This window comes from Oncorhynchus keta, chromosome 13 (assembly GCF_023373465.1).
Source record: "Oncorhynchus keta strain PuntledgeMale-10-30-2019 chromosome 13, Oket_V2, whole genome shotgun sequence".
Classification (NCBI taxonomy): domain Eukaryota; kingdom Metazoa; phylum Chordata; class Actinopteri; order Salmoniformes; family Salmonidae; genus Oncorhynchus; species Oncorhynchus keta.
In genome coordinates, this window is record NC_068433.1 from 25,497,463 (window position 1) to 25,518,789 (window position 21,327).

Genomic DNA, 21,327 nt, shown 5'->3' on the forward strand with positions numbered 1-21,327 from the left:
ACACACACACACACACACACACACACACACACACACACACACACACACACACACACACACACACACACACACACACACACACACACACACACACACACACACACACACAGAGTAGCTCTAGTGTGACTGGAGCTGGTATGGTTGCTCAGAACCCAGAGGTGCCTGACTGCCTTTATTGCCAACAGGATGTGGGAGGAGAGGTAGAGAGAGGAGAAAGGAGAGATGAAGAAGAGAAAATGAACATCTCAGAGCCCAGACAGAGAGGGAGAGAGTCACCAGGGAGCAGGCTGAGACAGCAGAAAACAATTGCTGCACGCTATTCTCATCCGCTCCAAGAGCTTCTCTTCTGCGTTTAGCGAAGGGAACATGCAGGCTTTGGTGGGTGGTGGGAAATGGAATGTCTAGAACGAAACAGATTCAGATACTCTATGCTATTGAAGTCTGAGGAATTTTGTGTGTGTGCGTGAGTGTGCAGGAGAAAGGGGAAGCAATTCAGGGAGTAAAAAGAGTTACAGAAAAACAAGAGAGAGAGAGAAATATAAAAAGTTGTTGAAATTTCCACATCGAAGCGTGGGCCTGCATATTTATAAACAATGCACCTAGAGATGTCGGATCTTAATTTGAGCCAGTTTGCTACAGCAGGAAAATAATCCTGCAGCATCAGGAAATGTGGATTAGAATTCATGTACATTTTTGTAGGGGTTGATACATTTTTCATAAGGGAAATCAAGTCTGAAATTTCAAAGTGGAAAATACAAACTTCATAAGCTTTTTTACACCACACTACAAGTTTTACATTTCCTGCATTGCCGTAAATTTCTTCTGCAACAGTGTGATCAATTTAAGATCCTACATCTTGTCTCATTGCTACAACAACTTGTGCTCAACTCAACATGGAAGCCCTTATCTAAATGGAGAGAGTTTATCCCATTTGGAGGCATGTACTGTAAGCAGCACAAGGATAAGGCTGGGAAGGACAGCTTAGTCTCAGCTCCCCTAATGAACACACAGGGGTACTGAATGAAACATACAGGACGTAAACACACCCTGCTCACCACAGTGGAACACATAGACTACACTGTAAGCCTTGCAGGTGGCCAGCTGTGTGTGGGGGTAGAAGAGGAGAGGGGTGGGGTTTGTGTGTGTGTGGTGGGGTGTACATCCGATAATACCTCATCATACCTCATTCAATCCCATTGTCTGCTTTTTGTACTGGGATTAAAGCTTTTCTCAGCTGGCTAATATTGCAATAAGTAATTGAAGCTCCTGCATTTCAGCTTGGAAACAGCTTTTCACCAACAATATTACTAAAACGACCTACTGTGCAGGGAGGAAAAGGAAGAGCCAGAGAAAAACTGGAAGTGTGTTTGGAAAGCTGGGTTAATTCTCCTCCTTCGTCCACCATTATGTTTTCTCCATGTTGGCGTCTCCTCCATCATGTTTAAAGATTTGACAAGAGCGAGCGAGACCCTAATCTCACTAAAGTGGTCACCGCTCCACTTTATCCACTTTCCTTGAGAGATAATGACACATCTTGAATCTACGAGTGCCACTGTGAATCTCATTCCCATTCTTACCCCAATGTGCCACTTCTCTAATGTATTCAGTACAAAACAGTAACACTTTTCTCCAATAACGAGCAGCAAAAATACCTCTCGCTTCCCTGCTGCTCTCCCGGCCAGAACACAAGTCCACTGCAAAGTAAATAAAGGAATTAATAAGGCGCCTAGGTGGGCGACAAGGACACAGTCTTGTTTGGGTGTGAAAAATCCATAAAGCTTCATATTGTAGGGGCCGTGCCTCTCCGGGTTCTCACCCCGTGCCGCGCTCCCAGCTCTCTGATTTAATTTGGTAATCGATATGGTTTCGGTGAGCAGCCAGTAATCTTTTTACAGCACCTCCTGTCCTCTGATTTCCACTCCTCTCTGCCCTTGAGTTTCCTCTGCAGTCCTGGGGTAAAAGGAGGCGGTGATTGCCTCTAACGGGCTCTGCGGTTGGGGGGAAAGCTCTCTTGAAAGTCAATGAGAAGGGGGGATGGAGAGGGGGGTAGACACAGTAGACAGTACTCCAGACAGAATAAATGAAAGTGAGAGTGAAACAGAGCGAGAGAGAGGGAAGAAATTAAAAAGTGAAGTAAAAGACAATCTCTGTGTTTCTCTGTGTGTCTGTTTCTATGTCTGCTCTCCTCCATGGCACCATAATATTCAGCAGAATAGCACAACATGGCCATGAGTATAGCATGAACTGCATCACAACACTCACTTGTGTTTTTCAGTCTGAAACTGGAAGGTCAGATTTAAAGAAGAGTCATTGCATTGGAGTAGTACAAACACAGATTTCTAGGTTTGTAGATTGTGGTATTGGACTTGCCTCTTCTTCCCTTTCCATCTAATTTCTCAACCTCTCCCTCCATCCCTCTCCCTAACTCCTTCCTTCCCTCTCTCGTATTCCTTTTCCAGCTGAGAGAGAAACAGAAGTGAAGAGGCTTCTCTCCCTGCAGCTACCTGTCCTATTCCCAGTCTGTCGCTCTCTGTCTCCTTCCTTCCTTTAGAGGGCAGCCAACCGGCACACTCTCTCACACTTCAAAGTCAGTCAATTCCCCCATACTACTGCAGCCAGGCACTGGTCTCTTTTGGAGACTGCCCCCACTTATACCTCTACAGTATCACACTGCAATGGAACATCCTTGTATGCTGTTGAGAGACCTGATCCAACCAGCGAGTTGTAGTATCATGAGTTTTTCTGGAACTGACCAGGAAAACCCCACATTCCCAAACCATTGCATTTATCACTCTTGAATTGTATCTAGTAGCTTCAACTGTGAACATTCATTTTCTTTAAAGCCTCTATAATCCTTCCTTCCCAGACATTGTGATGAGAGACAGGGCCGGCTCTAGGCATAAGCGGTTGCTTAGGGCCCCCGGCTGATATGGGGCCCCCGACCTACAGTCACTCAATTAGAATTGCATGAAAGGTGTTATAAAATTGCTAAAATATTATCTCCGCTCCATGGAAAAATGTGTAGAATTGCAGCAAACTTGCTTTAAAATGGAAACATTTTCTCTGCATCCTGACGAAAGCAGGGCCATGACATTTTTTTGCCTGCGGGATGGGGGTCCTCCAAAAAAATTACATGTAAAGCCCCCAAAAGGCTAGAACCGGCCCTGATGAGAGAATATGAAGGTGTTGTTTGATCTGAGAATCTCTCTCCAGCTCTCCATGCAGTGTTAGTTGTCTTGCACTGTGTCTATGACTATCAGGTTGCACCACCTGTCCCTCTCTGTTGGAGCGTCTGAAACACAGTGGAGAGAAGGGATGATGAATGATGAGATAAGCCACGCTATTGCACTAGGCACTCTGATGGAGGAGATGAAAATCCAACAGTGTCTCACAAGGCTGACTGTTTTTTGTGTTTTTCTTTCTTTTTTTTGGTTTTCTGTCTCCCTTGGTCTCTCTTTCAGGGACAACAACTTCATCAAAGACTTCCCCCAGCTAGCAGATGGACTGATGGTTATCCCGTTACCTGTGGAGGAGCAATGTAGAGGAGTGCTGTCTGAGCCACTGTCCAATGTACAGCTCCTCACAGGTGTGTGTTTGTGTGTGTGTGTGTACACGTGTTAGCCTGCCTCATCCATCTTTGTACACTCATACCAGTGTGTACAGAACATATCCTGTACGTAACCTATATTTCATCAACAAATATCCTTATTTTTTTCTCAAATGTTCCTTCCAAAAAATGTAGGAGTATCTACTTCGTCCAGGATTTACAGTAATTTTCCAATTACGGATGAATTTCCTGTAAGCTCAATACTGAGAAATCATGCAGCATTCTCTGCTCAGTAAATCCATAGGAGTGACATCAGAGTGCAGGGTCAGCTAGAATGACACTGTTCCCAGTGCACTGTATTGTGCTATTGTTCCTGACATCCCAAAGTCTCTTCAGTAGGCACACACTCACTTGCATACCTCTCCAGGCCCTCTAAAGGCTGACACCTGCACCTTCCTTCACCCCGTGTTCCCTTCCCACATCCCTTGTGGGGGCCGAGACTACTCTGTCAGTTGGCTTGAAACCGCACCTCAGGACTACTCCCTAATCCGTCCATTAGCTGAATTGGCTGCAGCACTTCGCTCCCCGTTGGCCTGTGACTAGTTCCCAGGAGTGTCTGCTACTCCTCTCCAAACACACACTGGGAATAAATAAGTACTTTAGGTTTAAGGGAGGATTTAGTTGTTGTTCTCTTCGCTCCTGTGTTCTAATGGCCCTGTGTTGTGCCAGACTCATATGAAAGTTTGATAATGCAATTACGGAGGTGAGATTGCTCTCGCCTTAATGCTGGAAATTCAATTGGGGCTACTGCGGCCGTCTGCCATTGATTACACACGGGGTGGGAATTTTTGTACTAAGACAAATGGTGTTGTTGAAAACAACAGAATGTACACTGTACACGGACAGTTTGTGTGAGGGAGACAAAGCTAGCTAATGCACTTCAGGCAGTTACAAATGTGCTTCTATAACTCAAACTCCGACACAAATGATCCATAGCTTTCAATGCATGGTTAATGTGAAACTGAGTTATTTACTCAAATCTTATGAAAAAAATGTGGGCCTACTTATATTGTGGAAGTTATTCATAACTATGTTAATATGTCTATGTCCATTGCAGGTGATGCTAAGTTCAATGAGGCTATGGGCTACCCCATGGTTCAGCAGTGGAGAGTGAGGAGCAACCTGTACAAAGTCAAGCTCAGCGCCATCACCTTGTCTACAGGTACGAAGCAGACCAGGGTTCAAATACTATTTAAAATACCTTTCACATACATCTCGAAGTAAGTATTCAGATTTGTTTTATTTGGAAGGACAAGTACTTGAATGTTGGAATGTATTTGGAAATACAGTTGGAAAGTATTGGCATGTACTGTATTTGAAAATACTCAACTTCACTGACTCAAATATATGCCATTTACCAGATGCTTTTATCCAAAGCGACTTAGTCATGCCTGCATACATCAAATACCCTCCCTTGCAAGTATTTGAAAATAATTCAAATAGTAGGCTATTTATAGGAAATTATTTGAAAATACTTTTAAATAGAAGTAGTTGATTCAGGCCACATTATTTGAAAATACTTAAGTACACAGAAAATAAGTATTTACAGTGCCTTCAGATAGTATTCATACTTATTCCACATTTTGGTGTTACAGCCTAAATGTAAAAAATCTCACCCATCTAGACACAATACCCCATAATGACAAAGTGAAAACATGTTTTTAGAAATGTTTGCAAACGTATTGAAATTAAATACAGAGCTTGAAGAATTTTACAATATAGGTGTGCAAAGCTCAGGGGTGTGAATACTTAAGTCTCTAAGAGCTTTGCACAACTGGATTGTAAAATTCTTCAAGCTCTGTCAAGTTGGTTGTTCATCATTTCTAAGACAGCCATTTTCAACTCTTGCCAAAGATTTTCAAGACGATTTAAGTAAAAACAGTAACTACGCCACTCGGGAACATTCAATGTTGTCTTAGTAAGCAACACCAGTGTATATTTGGACTTTAGGTTATTGTCCTGCTGAAAGGTGAATTTGTCTCCCAGTGTCTGTTGGAAAGCAGACTGACCCAGGTTTTCCTCTAGGGTTTTGCCTGTGCTTAGCTACATTCCGTTTCTTTTCATCCTGAAACACTCCCCAGTCCTTGCCCAAGCATACCCATAAGATGATTCAGTCATTGCCATGCATGAAAATATGGAATGTGGTACTCAGTCATGTGTTGTTGGATTTGCCCCAAACATAACTCCTTTTATTTAAGACAAAGTTCATTTCTTTGCCACATTTTTAGCAGTTTTACTTTAGTGCCTTATTGCAAACAGGATGCATGTTTTGGAATATTTTATTTCTGTATAGGCTTACTTCTTTTCACTCTGTCATTTAAGTTAGTATTTTGGAGTAACTACAATGTTGTTGATCCATCCTACATTTTCTCCTATCACAGCCAATAAACTCTAACGGTTTTGAACTCATTGTGAAATCTCTGAGCGGTTTCGTTCCTCTCTGGCAAATCAGTTAGGAAAGAAGCCTGTATCTTTGTATTGACACACCATCCACAGTGTAATTAATAACTTCACCATGCTCAAAGGGATATTCAATGTCTACTTCTTAAATGTTTTACCCATCTACTGGACCAATAGGTGCCTTTTGTGGGTCATTGGAAAACCTCCCTGGTATTGGTGGTTGCATCTGCGTTTGAAATTCACTGTTCAACTGAGGGACCTTACAGATAATTGTGTGTGGGGTGCAGAGATGAGGTAGTCATTCAAAAATAAATGTTAAAACACTTGTGACTTAAATTCAGGCTGCAATACAAGAAAATGTAGGGGAAAAAAAATCGAAGGGTATGAATACTTTCTGAAAGCACCGTATATAAAAAAGATCTATATTTATTTGAACCCAGGTCTGGTATAGTGATGATTTACCGTCCTGTTTACTGGTGAGACTATTTAACTACTACTACACTATATCATATTGTACTGAAAACTCAGAGGGAAAACCATACAGGATAGTACTGTATTTAGTGCATTTACAAAGACCCTCTTTTTTTTGCTTCAGCAATTACTACAATTCCACTTGTTCCACATTATTTCCCCTCCACACTTTCCTGGTTCCCAGGCTTCTCCAAGGTTCTGAAGACACTGACTGCAGAGAGCACCAGAGAGGAGCTGCTGTCATTCATCCAGCAGTACGGCAGCCATTACTTATCCGAGGCCCTTTACGGCTCCGAGCTCAGCTGCACCATCTACTTCCCCAGCAAGAAGGCTCAACAGCAGCTCTGGCTGCAGTACCAGAAAGGTGAGAGGGGGAAACTGCATGATGCACATGTCACAAATAATACTGTAATCAGTGACCAATTTAGACCCAGGGATCCAGGTGACTAGACTATCAATAGACGTAAAATTGGTCAATTAAATCCCAGAGAAAGGTTGGGGGGGGGTAAATGGGGCTTATTCAATATGGTACAATTTTCAGGACGTTGCAGATAGAAATATGATTCATAGCAGACATGATTCCTCATTTTTAACTGGTCCTAGCCCCTGAGACAGAGCCGAGAATAGCCTCTCGGAAAAACTTCGGTAGCATTTCATAATTCATTTCATAAACATTAGGCAAGACCTGAAAGAGCTTTCGTACAGTACTATGCTGTGCCACTGAGACCTTCAAAATGGAATTGGACAGACAGGGTGAGGGCTGTGAATGGCATGAAAATAATGTATCTTTTACCAAATAAATGGATTCAAAGTATGTCCTGTAAACACCGGAATACAAAGACACATGCCTTGAATCATTTATGAAAATAAATGTTGTTGCTGCATCGCAGATATTTCTAAAGTATTTACCAAAGGTATTGCACAAAGTGTTATTACTTTTCTAAATGTTCACATTACAGTGTTCTTCCTACAATGTAAATTCCTGCCTGGAAAATTCTCCAAAGAGAATCTGAAACCCCAACATGCACATCTTCATTCATGTTGGGTTTATTGCACTAAATAGATGACATTACAAACATGAAATTGAGACTCGCGTTACACAGAAACTCATCTGATACGATAGTAACACACACACTGTAAAGTCACTGCCTCCACCAAAGGCGAAACTTCTGAAAGACACATGGTGGGTTGGTTCAACACACACATACAGCACACTCAGAAGACCCAGTAGTATAACAAAAATTAAAAATTCAGAGGAAATAGGCAATTACATGTAGGTCTAAAGAAATGAAGGCTGTCCGAGTTAATCAGTTAAAGGCCCAGCGGAGTCTAAATTCATTTATTTTTTTATCATATTGTTGAAAATACAATCAGGAAATATCTACACAGGACCTTCTAAAGCAGCTGATTTGCATGGGCGGGAGTTTTGGCCATAGAGAGGCCTCATCCTTGTATCGTACCATTATGGCGTCTGTGACAGCCTCAATGGCACTGCCCATACTATCTCCATTTTAAAGTAGTCTCCAACAGGGTCACAAAATAATATGTGACTCAATGACAACATAATGTTGGTTTCCAACAGAGTCGTTTTCCCAAAGAAGTTAAATTTGCTTTGTGTTTTGTGTCCTTGCTACGATACTTATGAGTATCGCAATACAGGTATCAACCCGGCCCTAATATTTTGTACAGTACAGCAGTTAAAACATTTAAAATGTTGTGCGTTGATTGACATACCAGTTTCCCCCCACCCCCAATGTGACAACACTTATTGTCGTCTTTAGTGCTGCGATCCATCAAATCAACGAGGCAGCTCAAATTCTAGATACACACAGTCTTGGTTCCAGTGTGCTCCTAGCCAGTCCCACTGACTGACTGGGGATCAGTAACTCATTATATGACCTGTTAAGCACTGACTAGAAATCAGATCATGGAGGAGCTAAAGTTGTTTGGAATGCAGCCATTTATATTAAAAAGTGACACACACCATTGGATGTGTAGTTTCTTAGCACCTAGCAGGTGGAGAAGCGTCTCCTCTGTGGGTACGAGTTGACTTTCACACAGTGGTCCCAGCAGTCCAGCACCATCAGCTGTCCTTTCTCAGTGACGGCCACGCCCACAGGGCACGTCAGTCCCTCCTGGATGAGCACGTTAAAGCCGCCCTCTGTGGGGAACTGCAGGATCTCCTTCCTGCCACTGTCCGTCACCAGCAGGTCCCCGTTGGCATCTATGCACATTCCCGTGACGCAACGGAAGTCCTCTGTCTCCGAGAAGAAGTGGCTGAGATGCTTGCCAGCTGGTCGTCCGTCCAAACCAAGCAGATGGAGAAGCCCCCCTCCAGGTGGTGCTCATTATGGCGGTTCTCAATGTTCAAGCCCAATTCTTGGGTGAAGTAGATGGTGCCCGATGCGTTTCACGTCACAAACTTGGGCCGCACTGCCGAGCACAGACGGTTGTCTGACTACGCCCACTTTGCGGTCCATGGCCAGGCACCAGAGCTTGCCGCCCTCCACACCCGAGACCACGAACTGACCCGTGGGCATGGCTGCAAGCCCCAGGGCTTTATTAGCTGGTTCTTGTGGCAGGCCACGCAGTGGACGTCAATGGTGTACACCTTGACTGAGTTGTCGTAGTTGTCAGTGACCCCAATAAGGCCCTGCGGAGTGATGGCGATGGACAGCGGGATGAGGTTGGGCAGGTCGATGCTGCTGGGGTTGCAATGGATCTCCCTCTGGAAGCCCTTGCGGTTGAAGATCTGGATGTGGTAGTTACCCCGGTCGGCCACTAGGACTTCGCCCTGCGGGGTGACGCAGATGCTAACCGGTAGGTTGAACATCCCCGGCAGGTTGCCCTTGCAACCCATCTTCTTTACAAACAGGCAGTGCTGTGGCCCCGAGCTGGGCCCCCCCCCTTCATCCATGGACTTAAAGTTGCCCGGGGAGGCACACACAGCCTCTTCTACAGACATTAACATATCAATGTCTCTATACAGGTCCAGCGGGGCCCCTACAACCCCCATGGTCCTGCACATAGCATCAACCCCATCCCCAGTGCTAAACTGCAGCAGCCCCTCATCAGTGTTGACGGTGCAGGGCTTGGTGATGAGCTGATGCTGACGCGATGTTCTGTCATCACCAGCTCAGGGTCCTGGAGCTTGAGTAGCGTAGGCAGGTCCAGGCTGCTACTCAGGTCTAGCTCCTCCTCATCATTTCCCCCTCCAGCAGGGTGATGTCGCTCTGCTTCACCCGCATGGTGAGGTAGTCGCATCGGGACACCACCTGCACTTCGGCCAGGTTCAGCAGGTATGTCTGCTCCTCAAGGATGTGCCCATTCAGCTTTTCCACCTTGGCCATGGAGGCAGCGAAGGCCTGCCGCTAGTGCCCCAGCTCCTCCAGCAGACGTAGCTCAGCCCGGGCATACTCCTGCTGCACTGCCCGGGACTTCACCCGCATGTTCTTTGTCACACTGTCAATGGTCACTTTTTTCTGCTGGATGTGGTCCATGGCTTTGTGGAGGGACGCCAGTTTACCGCCCAGGTCCTTCCGGCGCTGCTCAGCAGCCACCCGGATGGGCTGGACGGCGTGGCCCTGCTGCAGGTGGCTCTCACTCTTGCAGAGGTCACAGAGCATGGTGCCGCAGTCAAGGCAGTACTGTCGGGGTAGGCGGTTGCGGCAGGACTTACACATGAGGGCGGTGGTGCAGGAGCTGATCCAGTCCAGGATCTTGAGCACAGTGAGGTTGTCAGCCAGCTGGGAGAAGCTGCTCATGCGGGAGACCCTGCTGCAGAAGGGACAGCGCACGCCGTTGATGGTGCTAACCAGCAGCTTCTCCAGACACTGTCTGCACACTGTGTGGCCACACTGCAGGAGCTTGGGCCTCAGCTGCTCCTGGTTGTAAGTCTCCAGGCAGATGGGGCACTCCAAAACCTCCCGGAGCAGGTCCGGGTCCAGAGCTGGTGTAGCTGCCGCCATCGTGTTCACACCTGAGGGGAGAGGAATAAAAAAAAAGGGACGTCAAAGGTTCAGGCTGTGGCACAATCACTACGGAAGCTCTAGTCTAGTGATATTACTAGTTTATCTAGCGTGTCCTGCGTTGCATATAATCGATGCGGTGCCTGTTAATTTCTCATCGAATCACAGCCTACTTCGTCAAACGGGTGATTTAACAAGCACATTCGCGAAAAAAGCACTGTCGTTGCACCAATGTGTGCCTAACCATAAACATCAGTGCCTTTCTTTAAAATCAATACACAAGTACAGTGGGGCAAAAAAGTATTTAGTCAGCCACCAATTGTGCAAGTTCTCCCACTTAAAAAGATGAGAGGCCTGTAATTTTCATCATGGGTACACTTCAACTATGACAGACAAAATAATAAGAAAAAAAAAATCCAGAAAATCACATTGTAGGATTTTTTATGAATTTATTTGCAAATTATGGTGGAAAATAAGTATTTGGTCACCTACAAACAAGCAAGATTTCTGGCTCTCACAGACCTGTAACTTCTTTAAGAGGCTTCTCTGTCCTCCACTCGTTACCTGTATTAATGGCACCTGTTTGAACTTGTTATCAGTATAAAAGACACCTGTCCACAACCTCAAACAGTCACACTCCAAACTCCACTATGGAACAAGACCAAAGAGCTGTCAAAGGACACCAGAAACAAAATTGTAGACCTGCACCGGGCTGGGAAGACTGAATCTGCAATAGGTAAGCAGCTTGGTTTGAAGAAATCAACTGTGGGATCCCAGAACCACACGGGGGGACCTAGTGAATGACCTGCAGAGAGCTGGGACCAAAGTAACAAAGCCTACCATCAGTAACACACTACGCCGCCAGGGACTCAAACCCTGCAGTTCCAGTCGTGTGTGTGTGTGTGTGTGTGTGTGTGTGTGTCCCGTGTAAAATAAATATAAATAATTGCCCAAATCGATGTCCAAAAATACCGATTTCCAATTGTTACGAAAACTTTTATTTTTAAATCGGCCCAAATTAATTGGCCATTCCGATTAATCGGTCAACCTCTAGTAAGTAGTCACTGTAAGAAACATATACTGTAACTCAGGGGCTCCCAAACTTTTTCACTCAGGGACTCCCTTCCAACATTGGGGAACACCCTGCTCCCCTGCGTGAGCACCGCGTTTATTTCTATGGGCAGAAGCACTGTCCATGACACAAACTGTTCAAACATCTTGTTGGCAGAGAGAATTTTGCAGTTGTAAAGTAAATTCTTGCAATTCTATACAAACACAGCAAAAAAACAGAAACCTCCTCTCACTGTCAACTGCGTTTATTTTCAGCAAACTTAACGTGTAAATATTTGTATGAACATAAGATTCAACAACGGAGACAAACTGAACAAGTTCCACAGACATGTGACTAACAGAAATGGAATAATGTTTCCCTGAACAAAGTGGGGGTCAAAATCAAAAGTAACAGTCAGTATCTAGTGTGGCCCCCAGCTGCATTAAGTACTGCAGTGCATCTCATCCTCATGAACTGCACCAGATTTGCCAGTTCTTGCTGTGAGAGGTTACCCCACTCTTCCACCAATGCACCTGCAAGTTCCATGACATTTCTGTGGAGAATGGCCTTTGCCCTCACCCTCCGATCCAACAGGTCCCAGAAGTGCTCAATGGGATTGAGATCCGGGCTCTTCGCTGGCCAACACTGACATTCCTGTCTTGCAGGAAATCACGCACAGAACGAGCAGTATGGCTGGTGGCATTGTCTTGCTGGAGGGTCATGTCAGGATGAGCCTACAGGAAGGGTATCACATAGGGAAGACATCCTCCTCCCTCATAATGCACAGCGTTGAAGTTGCCTGCAATGACAACAAGCTCAGTCCGATGATGCTCTGACACACTGCCTCAGACCATGACGGACCCTCCATCTCCAAATCGATCCCGCGCCAGAGTACAGGCCTCGGTGTAACGCCCATTCCTTCGACGATAAACGCGAATCCAACCATAACCCCTGGTGAGACAAAACCACGACTCGTCAGTGAAGAGCACTTTTTGCCAGTCCTGTCTAGTCCAGTGGCAGTGGGTTTGTGCCCATTGGTGACATTATTGCCGGTGATGTCTGGTGGAGGACCTGCCTTACAACAGGCATACAAGCCCGCAGTCCAGCATCTCTCAGCCTATTGCGGACAGTCTGGGCACTGATGGAGGGATTGTGCGTTCCTGGTGTAACTTGGGAAGTTGTTGTTACCATCTTGTATCTGTCCAGCAGGTGATGTTCAGATGTACCGATCCTGTGCAGGTGTTGTTACACGTGGTCTGCCACAGCGAGGACGATCAGCTGCCCGGCCTGTCTCCCTGTAGCGCTGTCTTAGGCGTCTCACAGAACAGACATGGCAATTTATTGCCCTGGCCACATCTGCAGTCCTCAAGCCTCCTTGCAGCATGCCTAAGGCTTGTTCACGCAGATGAGCAGGGACCCTGGGCAACTTTCTTTTGGTGTTTTTCAGAGTCAGTAGAAAGGCCTCTTTAGTGTCCTAAGTTTTCATAACTGTGACATTAATTGCCTACAGTCTGTAAGCTGTTAGTGTCTTAACGACCGTTCCGCAGGTGCAAGTTCATGATTAATTGAATAAGCATGGGAAACAGTGTTTAAACCGTTTACAATGAAGATCTGTGAAGTTATTTGGAATTTTATGAATTATCTTTGAAAGACAGGGTCCTGATAAAGAGACGTTTCTTGTTTTGCCACATTATTGTGTATTCATGTGATATAAAAGTGACAAAACAATAACAATATCTATGGGCTAAAAAACAAATAGAATGTTAGCTGGACATTTGACAAGTTACAAATATGCAATGACGAACATGACAAAAGGAACTGATGATGCAAATCCAATTTTAAAATGTCACCTTGTGCATTCTACTATTACAACTTTCAAGAGTACGTTTAAAGCCATTTAGTGTTTCTTTAATAAAAAATATGATATGAGGACGCACCCCACAGTTTGGGAACCACTGATACTGTACACTTTAGCTGGCTATATAATTGAAGTTTCGGGGAGTGTAGCACTGCCACTGGATAGCACTAGCAGCAGCCAGCAGTCATTCAACCCTAGATTGCTGAAGCTAGCCAGCTTTTAAGTGAACAAATCCTCAGAATCAGTTCGCTAGCTACAGACAACCAATACGTGTTCTGCCTAGCTCGCTAGTTAGCTATACGAATGCAGCGACCTTAGTTTGTGTTATTGTGCTGCCAATGTGTTAGCTACCAGCTGTGTTGTTAGCATAACAGAGATTGCTCGAACAAGCTGTCACTACACGGCCAATGCAAATGACAACCGCACGAGCTGGTTACGTGCAATTAATAATGTCTAATATTGTGGCATGATGCTGTGTTGACAGCTTGATTAGTGGGAGGCCTCGCGAAATCGCGATGTGACTTCCTGTTTGGGGCAGTCCGGAAATAATTCATTTTTGAGTCAATTTTAAAAGTCAAGCATTCACATGTATATACTAGCTAAAGCTCTAGTTTTATTTGGTTGAAATCTTACCTTGCAATGTCAGGTCTATCAAGGCACATGGGGATGGTAGGTCTGCTGCTGCGAGACTGCGGTGTTGACGTAACGCCAGAAAATACTTATTTCCCACCCACCTCTATTTTCATTGGTTCTTGCAACTGCAGCTGGGACAGGCTCCGAAAGTGGTTGGCAGTTATATTAGTGGGGATATTTATGGTATATGAAGTTTCATAATATGATGTATTGAATACTGTAGTATAAAATGTAATGTATGTTAATTTGTATAATACTGTCTCTAGTTTTAGTATAGAAACTACATTAATATAATGGCCAATGCATTATACATAATTAGATTATTTCTGCTTTTTGAATACTTTCAGAATTGTTCCATTTTGTAGACCTCTTAAAATCCTGGCTGCACCAGATAATAGATTCACTTTAAAATAATATCCATCAATCAGGGAAATTATGTGAGCCATTTGAGAGCATTGCAGGCTTTATATGAAATGTAATATGATGCTGAAACAATATACACAATAAATTAGGACAGTACGAAGACATCTTGATGTATCCTTTGAAAGTTAAAAAGCATCCATCTCTAGCAGTAGCATCTGTAGCGTCTGCTACAGTTATCTTCCTAGACAGATGTGTGCAGCTGTTGCAGTACATATAAATAGTATATCAGCTGTCCCCTAGATGGCAGCAAAGGTCTTATTTCAAAATCAATTTGTAGAGCTCTATCGCAGAGGGCAGGCCTATCTGAATTGCAATTCAGAAAAGGAACAACTGCACATCGATAGAAATTAGTTAATTGACAATTTCATAATGCAATCATAATGTTAAGCTATGCATAACTAAAAGGTAGATGAAAATGAGAAATGAACGTAGACTATATGCTTTCTTTAGCCTATACATTAAAACGTTTTTTTTCTAAACCTCAGTAAACTTTTAATATATTTTCAACTTATTATGGCTTTTGAAAAAACAATAGGCTTTAGACTCACAGAACAGAAACCTGTTGTGCTGTTACTGTGATTGTGCTGCAGCTGTGCCAAGTTCAAGTCGGTGGTATTAGGAAGCATGAGTCATCTTTGTTTTACAACAAAAAAAACTGTCCACATCTATATCTCTCCCTCATCATCATGTGTGTATTTCATTGTAATTTCCCCTGAGCTTGCTTTTTCACTAATAAAATGCATACATCAACCGACTGTGGAGAATGAATAGGCGATATGATTTGGACGTGTGCCAGAGTCGTTAAAAGGCCAGATTGCATGTCAAAACACTCCTGGATAGAGAGACTTTATGGGGCAATAATAGCAATGCCAACACCAACAGTATCTATCTGAAATTAGCACAGAGATATCAGACACTTTGCAGGGCAACAATTATGACCGGAGGGGAGGTACTAAAGAACATACTGTATCCACCAAGGCTCATTATTTATTTAGAGAGAGAGAGAGAGACTACAAACTGGTCACATTTGTAACGCAGCCAGTCTTTAATTCAAAACTGGTCACAGTTGTAACGCAGCCAGTCTTTAATTCAAAACTGGTCACATTTGTAACGCAGCCAGTCTTTAATTCAAAACGGGTCACAGTTGTAACGCAGCCAGTCTTTCATTCAAAACTGGTCACAGTTGTAACGCAGCCAGTCTTTCATTCAAAACTGGTCACAGTTGTAACGCAGCCAGTCTTTCATTCAAAACTGGTCACAGTTGTTATTCAAAACTGGTCACAGTTGTAACGCAGCCAGTCTTTCATTCAAAACTGGTCACAGTTGTAACGCAGCCAGTCTTTAATTCAAAACTGGTCACAGTTGTAACGCAGCCAGTCTTTCATTCAAAACTGGTCACAGTTGTAACGCAGCCAGTCTTTCATTCAAAACTGGTCACAGTTGTAACGCAGCCAGTCTTTCATTCAAAACGGGTCACAGTTGTAACAGCCAGTCTTTCATGCAAAACTGGTCACAGTTGTAACGCAGCCAGTCTTTCATTCAAAACTGGTCACAGTTGTAACGCAGCCAGTCTTTCATTCAAAACTGGTCACAGTTGTAACGCAGCCAGTCTTTCATTCAAAACTGGTCACAGTTGTAACGCAGCCAGTCTTTCATTCAAAACTGGTCACAGTTGTAACGCAGCCAGTCTTTCATTCAAAACTGGTCACAGTTGTAACGCAGCCAGTCTTTCATTCAAAACTGGTCACAGTTGTAACGCAGCCAGTCTTTCATTCAAAACTGGTCACAGTTGTAACGCAGCCAGTCTTTCATTCAAAACTGGTCACAGTTGTAACGCAGCCAGTCTTTCATTCAAAACTGGTCACAGTTGTAACGCAGCCAGTCTTTCATTCAAAACTGGTCACAGTTGTAACGCAGCCAGTCTTTCATTCAAAACTGGTCACAGTTTTAACGCAGCCAGTCTTTCATTCAAAACTGGTCACAGTTGTAACGCATCTTTCATTCAAAACTGGTCACAGTTGTAACGCAGCCAGTCTTTCATTCAAAACTGGTCACAGTTGTAACGCAGCCAGTCTTTCATTCAAAACTGGTCACAGTTGTAACGCAGCCAGTCTTTCATTCAAAACTGGTCACAGTTGTAACGCAGCCAGTCTTTAATTCAAAACGGGTTTGTAACAAATTCAAAACTGGTCACAGTTGTAACGCAGCCAGTCTTTCATTCAAAACTGGTCACAGTTGTAACGCAGCCAGTCTTTCATTCAAAACTGGTCACAGTTGTAACGCAGCCAGTCTTTCATTCAAAACTGGTCACAGTTGTAACGCAGCCAGTCTTTCATTCAAAACTGGTCACAGTTGTAACGCAAATTCAAAACTGGTCACAGTTGTAACGCAGCCAGTCTTTCATTCAAAACTGGTCACAGTTGTAACGCAGCCAGTCTTTCATTCAAAACTGGTCACAGTTGTAACGCAGCCAGTCTTTCATTCAAAACTGGTCACAGTTGTAACGCAGCCAGTCTTTCATTCAAAACTGGTCACAGTTTTAACGCAGCCAGTCTTTCATTCAAAACTGGTCACAGTTGTAACGCAGCCAGTCTTTCATTCAAAACTGGTCACAGTTGTAACGCAGCCAGTCTTTCATTCAAAACTGGTCACAGTTGTAACGCAGCCAGTCTTTCATTCAAAACTGGTCACAGTTGTAACGCAGCCAGTCTTTCATTCAAAACTGGTCACAGTTGTAACGCAGCCAGTCTTTCATTCAAAACGGGTCACAGTTGTAACGCAGCCAGTCTTTCATTCAAAACAGGTCACAGTTTAACAGCCAGTCTTTCATTCAAAACGGGTCACAGTTCAAAAAACTGGTCACAGTTGTAACGCAGCCAGTCTTTCATTCAAAACTGGTCACAGTTGTAACGCAGCCAGTCTTTCATTCAAAACGGGTCACAGTTGTAACGCAGCCAGTCTTTCATTCAAAACAGGTCACAGTTGTAACGCAGCCAGTCTTTCATTCAAAACGGGTCACAGTTGTAACGCAGCCAGTCTTTCATTCAAAACCTGTCATTGTGCATTCATTTGGATTGTAAACATCTCTCACCACACAACCATTGATTCAAAATATAAGTTAATTGTGAAATGTAATGAGTACATTATTTTAATTGCCAAAACACAACATAATGATATATTTTCAAAGTTGTAGTTTTGCCTACCAGTTTTATCTAATGGCAAACGATACAAATCGCCCATAGAAGTGCTGAAAGTAATATGCTACAGTACTGTAAATGAGAGTACATTACGCAACACACTTACTTACATTACCCAACAAAACTGTCAGAAAATCTAGAATTTCCATAATATATATTGAATGTGAAATCAAAAATGTGATCAGTGAAGACATCTTCTACAATCATTAATGCAACATTTATTTAATTTTGTTCAGATACAATTGCAACATAGGTGTACTGTCTATAATTAAATGTAAGAAATGAAATGAAACAAATGAAATTAATGAAAATTAAAAAATATATGTTTAGCACGCATTCATTTGAATCAAGCTTGTCTTGAGCAGTTGGCCATGAATTATTTTCGAGTGAATGTCCTCATTGTTCATGCACCTGTGGAAAAACCTTTTGGCATGGTAAATCCAAGCTTGACATTGGTCTACATTGATGTCGTCGCATGCCTCATCCATGGCCTGAAGGAGGATGGTACATTGATGGGGATGGCGATCGTACACCTTCCACCTCCGTGCTGAAAAATAATCCTCAATAGGGTTGAGGAAAGGAGAGTAAGGGGCAGGTATAGGGTCACGAATCGGGAATGGGCCCAAACCATGCCTGAACCAACTCTGCATGGTGGATCCTGACATTGTCCCACACAATGACATAAGTGACCCTTTCACCTTGACAAGCCTGCTCCATTGAATTGAGAAACACAATGAGGTGTGCAGAGTTGTAGGATCCAAGTTATGGCCTACTTCCTACCATACCATCTTCAGAGATAGCTGTGCACATGGAGATGTTTCCCCCACGTTGTCCAGGCACTTGGACGGTCGCCCGTTGGTCAATAAGGTTCCGCCCAAGGCACCAAGTTTTGTCCAGGTTAAAGCCCGCTTCATCAACAAATACTAACTTGTGATGGTTCACAGCTGCATCAAGAACCATCACCTTCTAAAAATATATTTTGGTTAGTTATTTTTTTACAATATAGTTCCAATATGATATTGTGAAGTAGCATGTGCATCAAATAGTAACAGTAATACAGTATATAGTGCTGTATCTGAACATACTAGGCCTGCAGTTGTTTCACCCAATCGTTGTTTCTCTCAAAGCGCACCAGGTAAATGTGTTTCCTGGTGCCTCTTTAGAAGGTGAGCGATTGTTGGTAGGCTGATGGATGCCTCATTGGCAAAGGTGTCATTGTTCTCCTCAATGGCCTGCTTTATTTCAGACAGTCGTACTGTACGTCATTCCTGGCCCTCACCATTTCCACCATTGCCCACTTCTGCTGGTCGGTCAGCACATGGCAACCACCATGGGGACTTCTGTAAACTCTGAGGGTATAAACAGAGTATACTGTCAATAGATGATACTGTAAGAATACTTACTATAACACGTTTAGTGAATGTACATGCATTACAATATGTAATTTACAGTAAATGTAATGGTAAAAGATTTACCGGCTTTCTTGGTGGAATGTTCTCTTTATCAAAATGCCAGTTCATTTTTTTCAGATTGGGGTGACCTAATCCGGCAGCCTCTGCCATGGTAAGGCCTCTGTTTACCACATGACCAATGATGATGGCCCGGGAAATTCATTAGACACAACCTTTCCATGCCATCTGCTTCCCTCTCTCTGACGTCCACCTCTTTGACGGGTCCTATGGCCACCTCTTAGATCTCTTTGACGGGTCCTATGGCCACCTCTTAGATCTCTTTGACGGGTCCTATGGCCACCTCTTAGAACTCTTTGACGGGTCCTATGGCCACCTCTTAGATCTCTTTGACGGGTCCTATGGCCACCTCTTAGATCTCTTTGACGGGTCCTATGGCCACCTCTTAGATCTCTTTGAGATCTCTTTGACGGGTCCTATGGCCACCTCTTAGATCTCTTTGACGGGTCCTATGGCCACCTCTTAGATCTCTTTGACGGGTCCCATGTCCTCCTCTTTGGCCACCACCTCTTAGATCTCTTTGACGGGTCCCATGGCCACATCTTAGATCTCTTTGACGGGTCCCATGGCCACCTCTTAGATCCACCTCTTTGACGGGTCCTATGGCCACCTCTTAGATCTCTTTGAGATCTCTTTGACGGGTCCTATGGCCACCTCTTAGATCTCTTTGACGGGTCCTATGGCCACCTCTTAGATCTCTTTGACGGGTCCCATGTCCTCCTCTTTGACGGGTCCCATGGCCACCTCTTAGATCTCTTTGACGGGTCCTATGGCCACCTCTTAGATCTCTTTTACGGGTCCTATGGCCACCTCTTAGATCTCTTTGACGGGTCCCATGGCCACCTCTTAGATCTCTTTGACGGGTCCTATGGCCACCTCTTAGATCTCTTTGACGGGTCCTATGGCCACCTCTTAGATCTCTTTGACGGGTCCCATGGCCACCTCTTAGATCTCTTTGACGGGTCCTATGGCCACCTCTTAGATCTCTTTGACGGGTCCTATGGCCACCTCTTAGATCTCTTTGACGGGTCCTATGGCCACCTCTTTGAGATCTCTTTGACGGGTCCTATGGCCACCTCTTAGATCTCTTTGACGGGTCCTATGGCCACCTCTTAGATCTCTTTGACGTGTCCTGTGGCCACCTCTTAGATCTCTTTGACGGGTCCTATGGACACCTCTTAGATCTCTTTGACGGGTCCTATGGCCACCTCTTAGATCTCTTTGACGGGTCCTATGGCCACCTCTTAGATCTCTTTGACGTGTCCTATGGCCACCTCTTAGATCTCTTTGACGGGTCCTATGGCCACCTCTTAGATCTCTTTGACGGGTCCTATGGCCACCTCTTAGATCTCTTTGACGGGTCCTATGGCCACCTCTTAGATCTCTTTGACGTGTCCTATGGCCACCTCTTAGATCTCTTTGACGGGTCCTATGGCCACCTCTTAGATCTCTTTGACGGGTCCTATGGCCACCTCTTAGATCTCTTTGACGGGTCCTATGGCCACCTCTTAGATCTCTTTGACGGGTCCTATGGCCACCACCTGAAATAACAGCCTTTTTGATTATCTGTTTTGAGTTTTGTACTAAGATTTGAAAATTTACCACATACTTGTTAAAATAGTACCAAAGCTATAAAAAAAAATGTAAATTAGTCAAAACAGAGTCATTTTACATCTGGCCAGAAGTTAATAAGAAAACTTTCTTAACAGAGGGAAAAGTCCTCATGTCTGTTGCCTATATAGAATCCCTATACTTTAACGATGACAGATTCTCCATCCTAGAGTGGGAGATCAACCATTTCCAGGCCCAGGGACATGTACGCTTCTGTGGTGACCTAAATGCCAGAACTGGACAAGAACCTGACACTCTCAGCACTCAGGGGGACAAACACCTACCTGGAGGTGACAGCATTCCCTCCCCAATATGCCCCCCTAAACACAACAACGACAAAACAACCAACAAAAATGTCTCACAATTCCTGCAGCTCTGTCACAAGCTGGGTCTGTACATAGTCAATGGTAGGTTTCGAGGGGACTCCTATGGTACGTTCACCTACAGCTCATCCCTTGGCAGTATCACTATAGATTATTTTATCATTGACCTCAATCCAGAGTCTCTGAGTGTTCACAGTCAGACCACGGACACCCCTATCAGATCATAGCAAAATCACAGTCTACTTGAACAGAGTAATACTCAATCATGAGGCAGGTAGTGTAGAAACCTACCAAAAAACTATTGGGCAACAACACA

At 44.1% G+C, this 21,327-nt stretch overlaps 1 protein-coding gene and 1 pseudogene across 5 annotated transcripts in view; one reads left to right on the top strand and one right to left on the bottom strand.

The window, feature by feature from the left end:
- Positions 1-21,327, top strand: part of LOC118387540 (astrotactin-2-like) — a 396,009-nt gene that overhangs the window by 234,715 nt on the left and 139,967 nt on the right. For all 5 annotated transcript variants that reach the window (XM_052459839.1, XM_052459840.1, XM_052459841.1 and 2 more), the window contains 3 exons: positions 3,462-3,586; positions 4,665-4,769; positions 6,663-6,842. In XM_052459839.1, coding sequence (XP_052315799.1) covers positions 3,462-3,586; positions 4,665-4,769; positions 6,663-6,842 — 410 coding nt within the window. The remainder of the gene's footprint in view (positions 1-3,461; positions 3,587-4,664; positions 4,770-6,662; positions 6,843-21,327) is intronic.
- LOC118387541 (E3 ubiquitin-protein ligase TRIM32-like) lies at positions 6,988-14,105 on the bottom strand (annotated as a pseudogene).